The sequence below is a fragment of the Poecilia latipinna genome, unplaced genomic scaffold, assembly GCF_001443285.1.
Source record: "Poecilia latipinna isolate Pla-1442-1.1 unplaced genomic scaffold, P_latipinna-1.0 Scaffold404, whole genome shotgun sequence".
Lineage (NCBI taxonomy): Eukaryota > Metazoa > Chordata > Actinopteri > Cyprinodontiformes > Poeciliidae > Poecilia > Poecilia latipinna.
This window is the reverse complement of record NW_015113020.1, coordinates 254,606-268,453: the sequence shown is the minus strand read 5'-3', so window position 1 is coordinate 268,453 and position 13,848 is coordinate 254,606. Positions and strand designations below refer to the sequence as shown.

Below are 13,848 nucleotides of genomic sequence, written 5' to 3'. Positions count from 1 at the left end.
TGTTTGTTTTTAAGTGGAATATTAAAGAATAAACGGCATGTGAAAAGCGTAAAAATTTTGGAAGTGATTTAACTTTTTAGGAAGAATACTTGGTATTTTTCAAGAGTCTTTTCAAAGTTGCTGTATCTTTAAAAATCGACTCAAACTCTGTTTTTAAACAATGGCACCACCATTTTTTTAACCTTAGACAGTAAAAATCGCTGTACAATTTCACATTTATGCTCCAGCATAAAGAATTACTACAATAAAAAAAATCCCATTTTGGTCTGTCAGCTCTGTCTTATTGTGCCGAGGGGAGATTATGGCTCATGAGTGTTTTGGTGTTTAGTTCTGCTTTATTATGCTGTTTAATTTCATTTGCATCCCGCTGTCTCCCCCTGCAGCCTCTTAATCAAATAATAATCAGCGTTGTTAGCTGGTGTTTAAACATTTAGCTCCCCCCCCCCAAGGCCAAACAACAACGTAAATAAATCAGGAGACCGCCTAAATTTGTTCCAAGATGCTTCGAGGCCAAATCTGTGGCAGCGTCACGCAGTACGCAAAAGAAAAGTGTACCACATGAATACTTCATATCGAGTACTGTACCACTTACTATTTAAATCCGAGACATTTCCACAGAGCAAAGTCTAACATTTTAACTGGACAGACATGAAAAAAAAAAAAAAAACGTCACGTCTGCCGTCCATATTTCATTAAAACGGTAATCTAGAAATGAATGAAGGTGTAGAAACAGAGTACATTTCGTCTCATAGAAGAGTTTGCACAAAAACTGGAAGTAATTTTACATACAGATAATTCTTACACACATTGTCAAGCTACAGTCACAAACCTGAAGTCAGTAATCTTTGTTCCCAGAAAATTCAGGCACTAAATTACCTTCTGAATCAGATAAGATAGTGTGTGTGTTTTACATTTTACCCCAAGTCCTAAAAGCTCCTCCATAATAAACAGAAAAGTAATTAGTTTATTGGCGGTAGAAGCTTCAAAACCAGCGTTATGTTGTGAGCAAAACGTCGAGCGAACTGCTTTTATGGACGACAGTTTAAAAGAACAACAAACTGCCTCAGCGTTGCCGGGCCCGGCGAAGCCTTGGCCCGGAGGAGCCGTCCTGTAACAACATGATGTCATTATGATCAGATGCTCTACAGCTGCCGGCGCTGGCTGGTGACACGGCGTGGGAAAACGCATCGCATTTGGCATGACCCGATCGTCCCAACAGCTGTGGTCCGAACAGGAAACACGAAGACACTCAGAGTCCAAACAGGGACATTTTGAGAGAATGAGTGTGTGTACAGCTACAAATTAGGACACTTCATTACAAAACAAATCAGTTCTCCATGTAGAAATGTTAATTTTATGTCTACTTCCATTGTTTTTACTTCCTAAATAGAAAGTTTTTCATTTATTTTGCAAAAGATATATTTTAAAAATGTGCATTTTAGCAGTGGAAAGGGTCTGGTTGAAGTCTTCATTCTGTATTTACACTTTTCCTGGTTTCACTGGTGAGGCGAGACTTTTAACTGTGACTAAAACGCAGAAATTGAATAAACCTGTTTTCCAAATGAAAATATTCCCAAATCCTCACATCCTCTGTCAGCTCTTAGGAAAAACGTCCAAGAGCTCAGTGGTTTTTTTGTTTACGACTGAATAAATATTTTCCTAAGAATACATGAATACAAGCTCACTACCTTTAATAAGTGAAGTACATAAATATATTCAGGAAAGACTGTGCACTGATTGTTCCTCTCAGGTTATCCCTGATCATTTAATCTCTCCACACATTAAAGATCTCAGAGGGGGTTTGTGGTGTATGCACTAAATATTAATATCCTGTTTAATATTAGCATTCCGGCTGAGAACCTGCTACGTCTCAATCTCAAACTCTTCAGGCACTTGGAGTTTGGTTTGATCTGCTGCTCACTTTGCCACTATTCTCATACATTCCTCCAGACCAGAGAAAATCAGCTGAATCCCCGGAGAGCAGATAACCCAATACCACTGGACGCACGGTGGCAAGCAACCAGGGACAACATGTGCTAAACTGGACCCTAGAAGCTGAAAGAGAGGGGGAAAAACAGCTCATGCAGAATAGATTATTGGGGGAACAGAGTTCAAATGTTCATGTTGTTTCAGAATTTCTCTACTAAAATGTGCTGCTAATGTACGATAAGTGTTATTAATTTTGTTTGTGTTTATTTATGTAAGACTAGGATTGTAGCTCTCAGGACAGGGCTGAAGAGCGACTCGCAAATATTTGGTCTCAAATGTTCTGTGTCGAGTGTAGAGTAACTTAGTTCAGGTTTGAAGAGTCTAGATATTGAAGTTTATATACCAGAGAAGATTAAATATCCACAAGATAGCTAAGCAATAGGTGTTTAATGATGCATTGCAGTGACCTATGAAGCAGGAAAACTTGGGACTGTTTTCCTATGAAGGAAAACAGTGATTTTCCTTCATAGGAAAATCACTGTTTTGACGTCACACTAAATAGCTAACCTATTTGGCTAGCTAGCTGCCAAGCTATCTTATCTTATCTAATTATCCTACCAGTTAGCTAGGATAGCTAACTATTCTAATTGGTATAGGATAGTTAGTTAGCTTAGTAAGATCACACAAGATCTTACTTATCTATTTAGCTCGCTAATTATCTTAGCTAACTAAGGTAGCTATGATAGCTAACTAACTTTCTCAGTTAGAGATAGTTAGCTATCTCTAACAGAGATAGCTAACTGCTATCTCAGTTAGCTGACATAACTAACTATCTTAGCTAACTGGTAAGATAGCTATCTATCTATCCTGGTAGCTATGGTAACAAAGCATCCCCTTGCCTTAGAATCTAAGACAATTAATAGCCAACAAAACCAATAAATTCCCATTATTTCTCTGCATCTGTCACTTCAAGAATTTGCAAAAATGCACAGCTATAAATCAATTAAACCCCATGGCACACATGTTTAAAATAGAGTTTGAACCACTACTGACATAGTAAACTACAAGCAGGCTCAGAAAAATCAGGCCTGAAAAATAACGACAAAGACGGGAATTGATGAGCCCCAACTGAGCTGTTGTCTTGGTCCAGAAAATGTCTAAGCTGATGGGAATAGAGAGAAATGATCACATCTGTTCGTGTGCGTAAGCGTAGTGGTTTCTCACAGATAAACGTTACCACAAGTCGGAGAACTATTTTCTGCCTTGGTGGAGGTTTCTATTGGTTTAAAAACGAGTTGGGTGAGGGATGAAACAAATCCTTAAGCTGTGAAATTGGCTCTGATCCCTTTTAGAGGCTCCGAAGCGCCGTGATGAGACACAAATCTACACTTAAATACAAAATACTTTACAGAACTCCCTAAAACCCCCTAAAAAATAAAAAAAATAAAGAGAGGATAGGGGCGTCTTGGGAAACCAGTATGCTATACATGACAGTGTAATTATAAGCTCAGCGTGTTACTTTTATCAGAAGCTAACCCTGCAGTCAGCACAATCACAAGACTAGCAGAGGCTTCACACAACCACAAATAAAGCTCAGTGTGACACAAAACCCGTGAAGACCAAACTACCAGAGGAATTACACATGGAGGAAAAAAACAAATATCCACTACCCACTAAAAAAAAAGCATTTAAATTATTTATACTCATTGCAAACTGAGCTTCAAGTGAAAGCAGGAAGGCTTTGTGTTCTAATGCGAAATAAAAAAAGACATCAAAACCTCTTTAGCATCATGAAAATTACCTTCTCCTGGCAAGTATTTTCCTTAATGTTTCATCCACATTAATTATGCAGAAAACTGAAAGAAAAAGCTACAAAGAGAATGTGTTGGCAGTTCAGTTGTTACCTCTGCTGATTTATCGTGAGATTTCTCACGATAACATGAGTCCATCAGATCACTTTGTGAATAAATAGCACTAAGGAAGATTTTTTATTTTTTTAGATTTCTGCTGTGATTTCTTTAGCTGTAAAATTCATATAGCTTAATTTGGACCATGGTGTCTTGTGCATCCTTAAAACATCTTGAAAAGTCTGAAATTGTCTGAAATGAAGACTTCATTAAAAAAAATTAAGTTGGCCTTAAATATTTGAATCACAGGTCTTAAACTTTGTGGGGTAGGGACTATTTAATATTGAATATTTTATGCAGTTTATTTTTCTTGTGGCAAACATGTTGAGACTTGAGGCAGTTGAGGCTATCGCTAACTAGCTGCTAACATATCCTAGCTAGCTCCAAATTTGTGACTCACAGAATATTGACAAAATAGTTAAAAATGGTTAAAATTTGTAATTGTAGGCTGAAACTGACACGCAAGCAAAGGACTGTGAGTGGAGTGCATCACACAGTTTTTTTCTCCTGTGTATCTGCAAAGAAGTAAAAAAAAGTAAATATTTTGTTATATTTTATTCTACAAGAATAAACTAAATCCAAAGGAACGAACATATACGGCAAGACCAGTTGAGCAATAATAGAAGACAAACATAAATGACACCCAGATGCCAGAGGACAGTGATCGCTCAGTAAATGTAAATCCTGGAATATTTCCTCATCATGTCAGCCCTGGACTTATTTCACAGAAAGCTTTGGTGAAATAAGTCACCAAAGCTCACTCAGCAGCACATATGTTGTTAAAGTCCTCCTGTGTGCGTCTTATAGCTGAACTGATGTAAAACTGAAATTAAAACTTAAATTATTTAGAGCTGTACTGGGATGAGTTCACCATCACTGGGAGCCCCCCACTGAAGGCCCTCATGCTTTAAGAGAACAATGGTTTCTACAGACATCGCTCCCTGGGCAACACTGAGTTACCAGTTCATGCTTGCTCCATCCTGATTGGTCCCTTTCAGTTTTATGACCGCTTCTCTGCCTTCCTGTTTGCCTATTTGTTTGTTTTTCTGACCCAAAGAGGGCAGATATTTACACTTCTGACCAGACTGAAAAGACAACACAAAACTCATTACAACCATGTTTTTTTGTTTGTTTGTTTCTTTATTGAATGCTATATTTTTTTTTATTATCCATCATGGGGCAATGGTACAGTTATAGGTTTCATCAAACTATTCTGAAGTAGTAAACACTGGCAGCACGTAATGACTAACTGTGTAACAGTGAGCGGGCAGCAACATGTCACCAGTTCTTGGTTATCGAATAACTGTCACAATAAAACAATAAGGAAATCACAGGAGAGCAGGTGACTTTCCATTTGCCATCAGGTTTGAACTTTGCACGACATTGCAGACTGTGAAGAAAAATAAGAAGGAAAACTGTCAGAAAGACCCAAAAACTCACTGAAGACTTCATTAAAGGTTCCCTCTGCAGCACACAGGTGAGTCTCTCACACACAAAAAACCTGATATCTTTACAGTGCGCGATTGGATTATTTGGTATTCCGATGTCAAAGTAAATGAGAAGCCTCTGGAAAAAAATTAAGATCCTGATTATTCCACCAAATACTGACTTCTGAACTCTTCCTGAGTTAAAACATTAGTTTTGGTGTTTCTAAATGAACATTGTCTGAGGTCTGAAAGCACTGAATCGTTTTCGTTTTTTTGACAGTTTCTCATTTTCTGCAAATAAATACTAAATTTCTGCTTGGAATTTCACAGACATGTTGTCAGTAGTTCATAGAATAAAAGAACAAAGTTCATTTTACTCAAACATAAAAAGTAAAATCAGAGAAACTGATGATTTTAAGTGATCTCTTGATTTTTTTCCAGCGCTCTATATTGAGATGAAACTCAATCCTGTTGAATTCAATACAAAAAGTATTACCTTATAATAAAAGCAAAGCAACAGTTAAATGTGTTTCAGACTATTGTCTGTACTGTAACATCCTGTTGTGTTGCTGCCTTTAGCAGTATTCAGAAATATGGGAATTATATTGATATAACAAATCGATTACCAAACTAACTGTAGTATTGAGCTAAAACAAGCGAACAACTAGAGGTTCTGTTACAGTGGCATTTGCTTCATCAGAAGGTTTTAAATGAGAGAGATTTTCAGAATGCCAAGAATGAAACAGGAAAGTGCCTAATGTTATATTCCATTTTCCTGGGATTGCTAATTGATTTGCTCAATAGCTGCTGTTAGCAATACGACCAAATGCCAATGTATTTCTCTGCAACGAGTGCCTATACAGCCACACATTCAGGGCTGTGTACACGTGAAATATTTAATGAGCTACAAGCTGCAAGAAGTGCTAATAAACTGTTTATCAATGTAGCCGATTAATGGATACCGACGGGGCTGATGTGATCTACTGATTAGTTAGTTAGTTTTCATTTTTAAAATCAGGGGAAAAAGATGAGAAATTCACTGACTAAATTATTTTGTGGTTAATAGCTTTTAGACAAATAGTTCATTAAGTACATGTCCCTCTAATTTGTTGCCAGTGAGCCAACATGGCCGCCAGCGGTCTGCCACCTGAGGACCAGCTTCGGTGCCAAATTTGCAAGAACATCTTTACTTTTCCTGTAACGCTGCCTTGCGGCGACAACTTGTGCAAAACGTGTATCCTAAGAGAATGGGATCATAGTGTCCACTGTCGGTGTCCAATATGCAAAGAGGAATTTGATAAACGTCCTCAGCTTCAACCCAATCAAGACCTCTCTAAGATGGCAGCTTGCCTCAAAAAGTACAAAGCAAAGGAGCCCTGCAGCATCAACAAAAGCGAGACCGACAGCAGCCCTTATACGAGCAACACTCGGGCGCACGGCAGTAGCAACATTATCAGTGAAAGCAATTTCGCCAGCAAACTTAACAACATCCTCAGCAGATCCAACGGCAATATCAGCAGCGACCTCCTCAGAAGGAACACCTGGAGTAACAACAGTAGCAACGACAGCATTCCAACACCTAAACCCAGAATACGCTACACCAACACCAACAGCGAAAGCAATTTTCACAGCAAACCTAGCAACACCCTCGGCAGATCCAGCAGCGTCATCGAGAGCAACACCTCTAGTAGCAACAGTGGGACAGGCAACAGTAGCAACAGCAACATAAGCTTGGCTGCCACCAATATCACTAGCGGCCTTACCTGTGCCGTTGATGTCAATGTCAACAGCACTCAGTCGCAACAAAAGGTTGCCACTTTGGGAGACATATCCTGCGACGAATGCACGGGACTGAAATTGAAGGCAGTCAAGTCCTGCCTTGTGTGTCTTGCATCTTACTGCGAAACACACCTGAAGCCTCACTTGATGACAAAAGGCCTGAAGAAGCACCAGCTGCTCGACCCGGTGGAGAACCTAGAGGCCAGGATGTGCTCATACCACAACAAGCCACTGGAGCTGTTCTGTAGGACAGACCAGACATTCACCTGCATGTTATGCACCCTCCTAGATCACAAGGAGCACGACTACCTTCCTCTGAGTGAGGAGGCTGAACAAAAGAGATCTGTGCTAAGAGGGACAGAGGAAACATTAAACCGGATGATTCAAGAGAGACGAGGAAAGATGCAGGACCTCAGGCACACATCAAGGCTGAACCAAGAAGCTGCAGACGGTAAGGCGGCAGTCGGTCTTCAGGTCTTCACAGATCTGAAGCAAAATCTTCAAACTGGTTTGGATGAACTTCTCAAGAATATTGAAATAAAGCAAGTCACGGCAGAGAGGCTAACTGAAAGACTTATCGCAGAGCTGGGGCAGGAAGTGAAGGTACTGATGCAGAGTAGCGCCGATGTTCAAGTGCTCTCATCGTCTGCCGATCACGCTCATGTTTTGAGAAGTTTTTCATCCGTCAATAACATCCCAGCCATGAAGGACTGGTCGGACGTCAGTGTCCAAATCCCTCTATATGAAGAGATGGTAAGGAAAGCAATGGTGGAAGCTGTGGATCAATTGCAGGCTACCTTCAAGAAAGAAAAGGCTAAGCTGAAGGAGGCAGAGCTGAAGAGGGTGCAGAAGTTCAAGGTTAATTTAACTCTGGATCCACAAACAGCAGATCCATGGCTCATCGTATCTGACGACGGCAAACAAGTCCGTCTGGGTGATTTTAAGAAATCTGTTCCGGATTTGCCAAAGAGGTTTAATCCAGGAGGGGGAGTCGTGGCACAACAGAGTTTTGGTTTCGGGAGGTTCTACTTTGAGGTTCAGGTGACGGACATGATGAAATACGATTTAGGAGTGGTCTACGAGTCGATCAATAGGAAGAAAAAAATCACAAACAGTCAGGAGAGCGGCCACTGGATACTGAGTCTAAGGAAGGAGAATGAGTACAAAGCAAGAGCCAGCCACGAAATCCCTCTCAGTCTCACCCACCGTCCTCAGAGAATCGGACTGTTTGTGGACTATGAAGAGGGTTTAGTCTCATTTTACGACGTCGGCATCGCGGAACTCATCTTTTCTTTCACTGACTGCATCTTCACTGAGAGACTTTATCCGTTCTTTAATCCAGGTCATGGTTCAAGGAGCTCTGCCTCACTTAAAATAGGACAGTAGCTGTAATTGAATCATGGAGTTATTTTGCTATGTTCTACATTTGTTCTTGTCTCAACTTTCCAGATTCTGTCTAAATACGGAATGTGATTTTAGTCTGATTTGAATACATTTGGTCTTAAAGATTTTTAGATTGCACATTTAAAACAATATCAGACAGAAATTGAATATCCTTAATGAACCGTGTAACTAGTCAGTCTGTGCTGATTCCTGTTAAGGTGAATTGTTACTTCATGTGATGTGTTCTGGCAACAGGTTCTCACATTTGGAGCTCTGAATTAAAAGTAAATACATTTCTGAAACCCAATTTTCTAAGTATGATGAATTTAATCTATTCTCTTTATTTTATTCCATGAATTACCAGTCAGAGTGTAACAACATCACAGTGCACAAGAATCATTTTGCACTAAAATGACACTATTTCTCATCAAAGTGAAGTCTGTATCACAAAGCATCATCTAGTTTCTGTTACACCAGATTTAAAAAGTCTAAGCTGTTATTAAAAGTCCCTGAATATTAATGTGAGTGCTTCAGAATTGCTCCTCTGTTAAATATGAAGACACAAGTCTTGTTAGCTAACTAATGAGCTGTTAGCTTGTTATGTTGACAAATTTTTCTGTTAAAAACTACTTGTGTAGGCTCCCTGACAAATAAATAACATTAAAGAAGCCTCTACCAGTCTAAAACCTTTGCTGTCACAAAATTATATATTTGAATAAAGAACAAAAGTGAGAAAATGACAGACGAGATAGTGACTGGATAACTGCTAGCCACTAACACCGCTAAAGTTAGCATGTGCTTGCAATTTCAAATCCACCTTAACTCAAGGCAAAATTACCCACTGAGGGAATTCCCTGGAGAACTTCTGTTTCTATAACAGACTATTTCAGATTGATTCAACACTTTCTATCCTTTTAAATCACCGAGGGAAAATTTGTTATTATTGATCAAAGTTGGTGGGGAGACGAATGAAGCTAAATACTTGATAACACAGGGAGGGGGAAAAAAAACTTCCAGCAAGAAAATGACCCTAAAAATACAGAAAGAGCTACAAGATCAAAGTGAATTCATGTGTCAAGGCTACATCCAGACCTAAATTTATTTAAGAATATGTGTCAAGACATGAAATTGTACAATTATAGATGCACCACATGCAATTTGACAGCACTGGAGCTAATCTGCACCGAAGAATGAGTCACTGCTTGACATGGTGGCAGCAAGAGGGTTATTCAGCTGATTCCCTAAATAATTACAGTAACCAATGTCTCGTTTTTCAGATGCACTCATAGGCGTTATGTGTTTATGGAAAAATAAAAAAGAAATTATTATTATTATTTTTGGTCCAGTTCTCAGTACACTTGAAATAAGACAAAACTAGCTTGAAAGAAATAGGAGCTTGTTTTAAGTCACTATTGATGAAAAAGCCAGCAGATTATTTCACTCGTAATATTGGAGCAATGTCTTGTTATAAGTGAAACAATCTGCCAGTGGTACTAGAAAGTTTTCATCAATGTTAAGGAATTTTTGACCAAAAAAAATTTGTAAGATTTTGTGTGACTCACTTATTTTTTTATGTTCAGACGCATTTTAAGCTTCATTTAAAGTACAGATGGCAGGAGAGGAAACTGCGTAAAACCAATCAAAAGGACAAATACGAACCTCAACAATAATAAAGTTTCAAAACAGCCATTGAATTTCAACCCGGTAGAAACTCAAAACGCTTTAAAAAGTAACGGAAAACAAACAACACACACATGAAGCGACAGCTGCACCGCAGGCGGACAGGACTATAAAAGGACGTTTGTGTGAATCATGAGTCTGTTTACTCTGTTCTGGTTGGAGTCGATTCATCAGTGACCTCAGCTGATAAACGAATGCACTGCAGGGGGACAGACCGGCGCTGCATGGGGCTGAAGTTTGTCACACTGCTATAAAGCAGACTCTGTTTCACTTTTGCTTGGCTCATCTGCATGAAACAAATATGTTATTTGTTTTCTCTTGCACATAAATATCACATTTTATTCATTTATTATTAAGTGGTTTTTACTTTCTTCTCTCTTCACGCCACTTTATTAGTTTTATTATCCGCTCAGTTTAACTGCTCCTGGTTTTCGTCTCTTTTTTTCCCCTCCCATCATTTTCCAAACTCACTGTCACACTCTGAGCTTAAAAATCGTTTCTTTTATTTGATTCTGTTTTGGAATTTTATTTCCCCTCATAGTTTCCTCTCCTGCTGGGAGCCCCTCATAATTCCCCCCGCTCCCAATAAGCTGCAGCCAACTCCCTGCATCTTCATTATCTCATCCTCCTTGTAAACACTTTAGCTGCCCGGAGGATGAACACACACACAAATATGCAAGAAAACTCCATCTAAACACACACACACGCACGCACACACACACACACACACACACACACGCACACACACACACACACACACACACACACGCAGTAAATTATCTCAGTCTCACACACACTTACACTACAGGAATTTTTTCTTCTTTTTTTTTATTACACACACATAACCCTGACTCTGAGCGTTCCAAAGCTCCATCCCTCAGTGGATAATGAAGCCAGGGAGAGCAGCCTCACTGTAATCCCTAGAAGGAGTGGAAAGGAGGAAGGAGGAGACCGACTCCTCGTATTTCTCCATCGATTCGTCTCCTCGGGTTCTCTGAAGTCGCTCAAAAAACACGAGGACCTTAAAAAGGTTCGCTTCAGAAATAATACAGCTGGAGCAAACGTGTAATGCCACAGTTAGACCCGTCAGCCTGGTGTCACATTCAACAACTTGATCATCAAGTCATTTCCTGCAGGCGGGAGCTGCAGGCAGAGCCTCAGCCGGGGTGTGTTTGGCAGATTTATCAGCTCGAATGGGGGAAAATGTGTGACTGATGCGCTCAGTGAGGATGCCTTCATACTGCGCCCTCTTCAGACGCACACGAGGCAATCAGCGGGCGGTCCAGCATTCATCCCATTCACTGTGAGAAATAAAAGTTTTGATGAAGTCTGGTGCAAGATGTGTAATTTGAGGCAGTAAAACAGCTACAGACTCACTGAAAGTGAAGGGAGCCGAACTGTGGAACATGTGAAACCCCACTTACTATTGATCACATGATGACAAGAGATGGAAGACAAGAAACACGGAAAATTACGTGGAACGCCGCAAGGCGGAAGCTCCAAGGCCTGGAAGCAGCAGTTCTGAGGAGGAGCTGCACCTTGAAGGCGGGGCTAGGCCCACCCAGGCGTTCTGAACGGCTGAATGGTTGCCATGGAGATTAAAGGGTTCCTCAAACATGCATGAAAGAATCAAGGCAGCACTCCAGAGAGATTTTTATGAAAAATCTCCTCATAATTTATCGATTTCAAAGTCTCTGAATGCATTCAGAAAACAAAGAAAGGAGCCCACAGCATCACAGATCCTCCACCAGACTTGACAGCTGGAATGATGTGCTTCTTCAATTGTTTCACACCAAAAATCAATGCTTTTCATAATCACCAATTCCTTCATTTTGGGATTATTTTCATTCGGGAAATGTAATATTGACGTGTCCAATCAGAAATGAAAACAAATATTCTGAGGAAACTGAAGATAACTGCCACTATACATGACGACAACTCAGTTTTTATGGGCCAAAACAAGAGTTTCCTATATGATTCCCCCCGCCCCTTTCAAATGTTCTGGAAATGAACAAAAAACAGCTGGTATTCTCCAGAAACAAATACTTGGATGAAAAATAGATCTTAAATTAACAGTTATTGGCTACTGTGAACGAGATTTTGCATCTGTTCTGTCCAAAACAAAGGTTTGCAGGGGGTTTTTTCTACACATTAATGTACACGAATCTCCCAGTACAGAGCAAGAAATACCTCTGGATCTGAAATCAGTCATGTCATTAAATAAGTGTCCCACGCAAAGACAGGAACTCCACCTGCGTTCGCCGTTTAACAAACATAATATATATATGTGCACAATTTGTGACGGCAGCAGAGGAATAAACCGTGTCTGGTCTGAAGTAACATTTACGCTCTAATGCCTCCTGGTGGACAGAAACAGGTTTGACCTCTTGATCAAGTTGGGAGTGAAAAAAGCCTGAATCCTCAGAGAGATAGCACTAAAATGATAATCTGCTTGTTTCCTAAAATATTCCTGAAGTGACATTCTGATCATTGCCGTGCGTCTTTTGTTTGTAAAAATTTTTATATCTGTCAGCTTCTAAACTCTTTCTTCTGTTATTTGATCACAAATATGAAGGCATTTTTGAGCACTTTTTATCTTTTGCTCATTCAGTCTGAGACGGAGGGCGCAAAAGTAATTTTTAAGAAAAGCTGTAAGCAACACCTTCCATTTCTTTCCCTCTCTGAAGCGAAACAGCGATGGGCGAACTGGACAGTGACCGGGCCGCACATCAAAAGCTCATTTCCTGTAGCTAACGCTCCACTTCCTGAGTCGATCTAATCACAAGCTCTGCTAAAATCTCCAGCTGCACTATAAAAACGCCCACATGTTCTCTGATCCGCTCAGGTTCTGCTAAAGTACTTTGTAAAATTTACCTTCAACTGTTCTATGGCTTTTAAGTACATCCTTTAACTTTATAGTAGCAATGATTTAGAATAAATACAGACATAATAAAGTACTGGAGGAATGTACATTTTTTTTAACATACATACATTGAATTCATGTTTCTCTGTTACATTATTTTATTTTATTCTTAATGGGTATACAGTGGAAAAAGGAGGGAAAAAAGGATGTGATGAGAGGAAAGCAGGAACAATGGAAGTAAAAGACTCTTTGAAGTGTTTTCTAATTAAAGACAGCAAAACTGATTTGAACTCTAATCTACTCATTCTGGATTTAATTAATTCTGTCATTTAAAGCATTTTAAATGAGTGATAAAGTGTGTGCTGCCCTCTTCTGGTCACTAGGTATTTCTCTCTCTCTCTCCCTCTCTCTCTCCCATTGACTTTTTGGGATTTCGAACCATTTTCAGACATGCCTGAAATAAAACTGACCTTTGACCTGGGCCCTCTTTAAATCAACACTCAACACAAATAAGTTCAACGTGGTTGTTAATACTCAGCAGAGCGACATATTTTTATTTTCTCACTTTATTCTACTATTTCTTCTTCTTTTATTTGTTACATTCCTTGTGTCTCATATGTTTTACCGTATTTCACCAATCGTAAGATACTTTGGTTAACCTAGTGGGTTTAAAAGACTAATGCATTTATTATTATTATTAAGCTTTGTGACAAAATTAGGACAAATTTCAAGGAGTGTGAAAAATTGTTTAAAATCAGGCAAAAAGTTATTTTGTTAGGTTCTGAAAAACATGACGGTAACGTACAAAAATAAAATGTTTCTGGTCTTTTCTATTGGATAAAATACTTTCTTGTTGAGAAATTTAATTTAAGCTACAATG

General features: G+C 39.3%; 2 protein-coding genes across 2 annotated transcripts in view; one reads left to right on the top strand and one right to left on the bottom strand.

The window, feature by feature from the left end:
* nhsl2 (NHS-like 2) overlaps positions 1-13,848 on the bottom strand; it is a 119,023-nt gene that overhangs the window by 80,747 nt on the left and 24,428 nt on the right. The gene's annotated exons all lie outside the window — the stretch shown is intronic.
* Positions 6,362-8,664, top strand: LOC106950507 (E3 ubiquitin-protein ligase TRIM21-like). Its single transcript, XM_015037419.1, has 2 exons — positions 6,362-6,646; positions 7,052-8,664. The coding sequence occupies exons 1-2, from the start codon at positions 6,389-6,391 to the stop codon at positions 8,426-8,428; spliced, it is 1,635 nt and encodes a 544-aa protein (XP_014892905.1). The 5' UTR covers positions 6,362-6,388; the 3' UTR covers positions 8,429-8,664.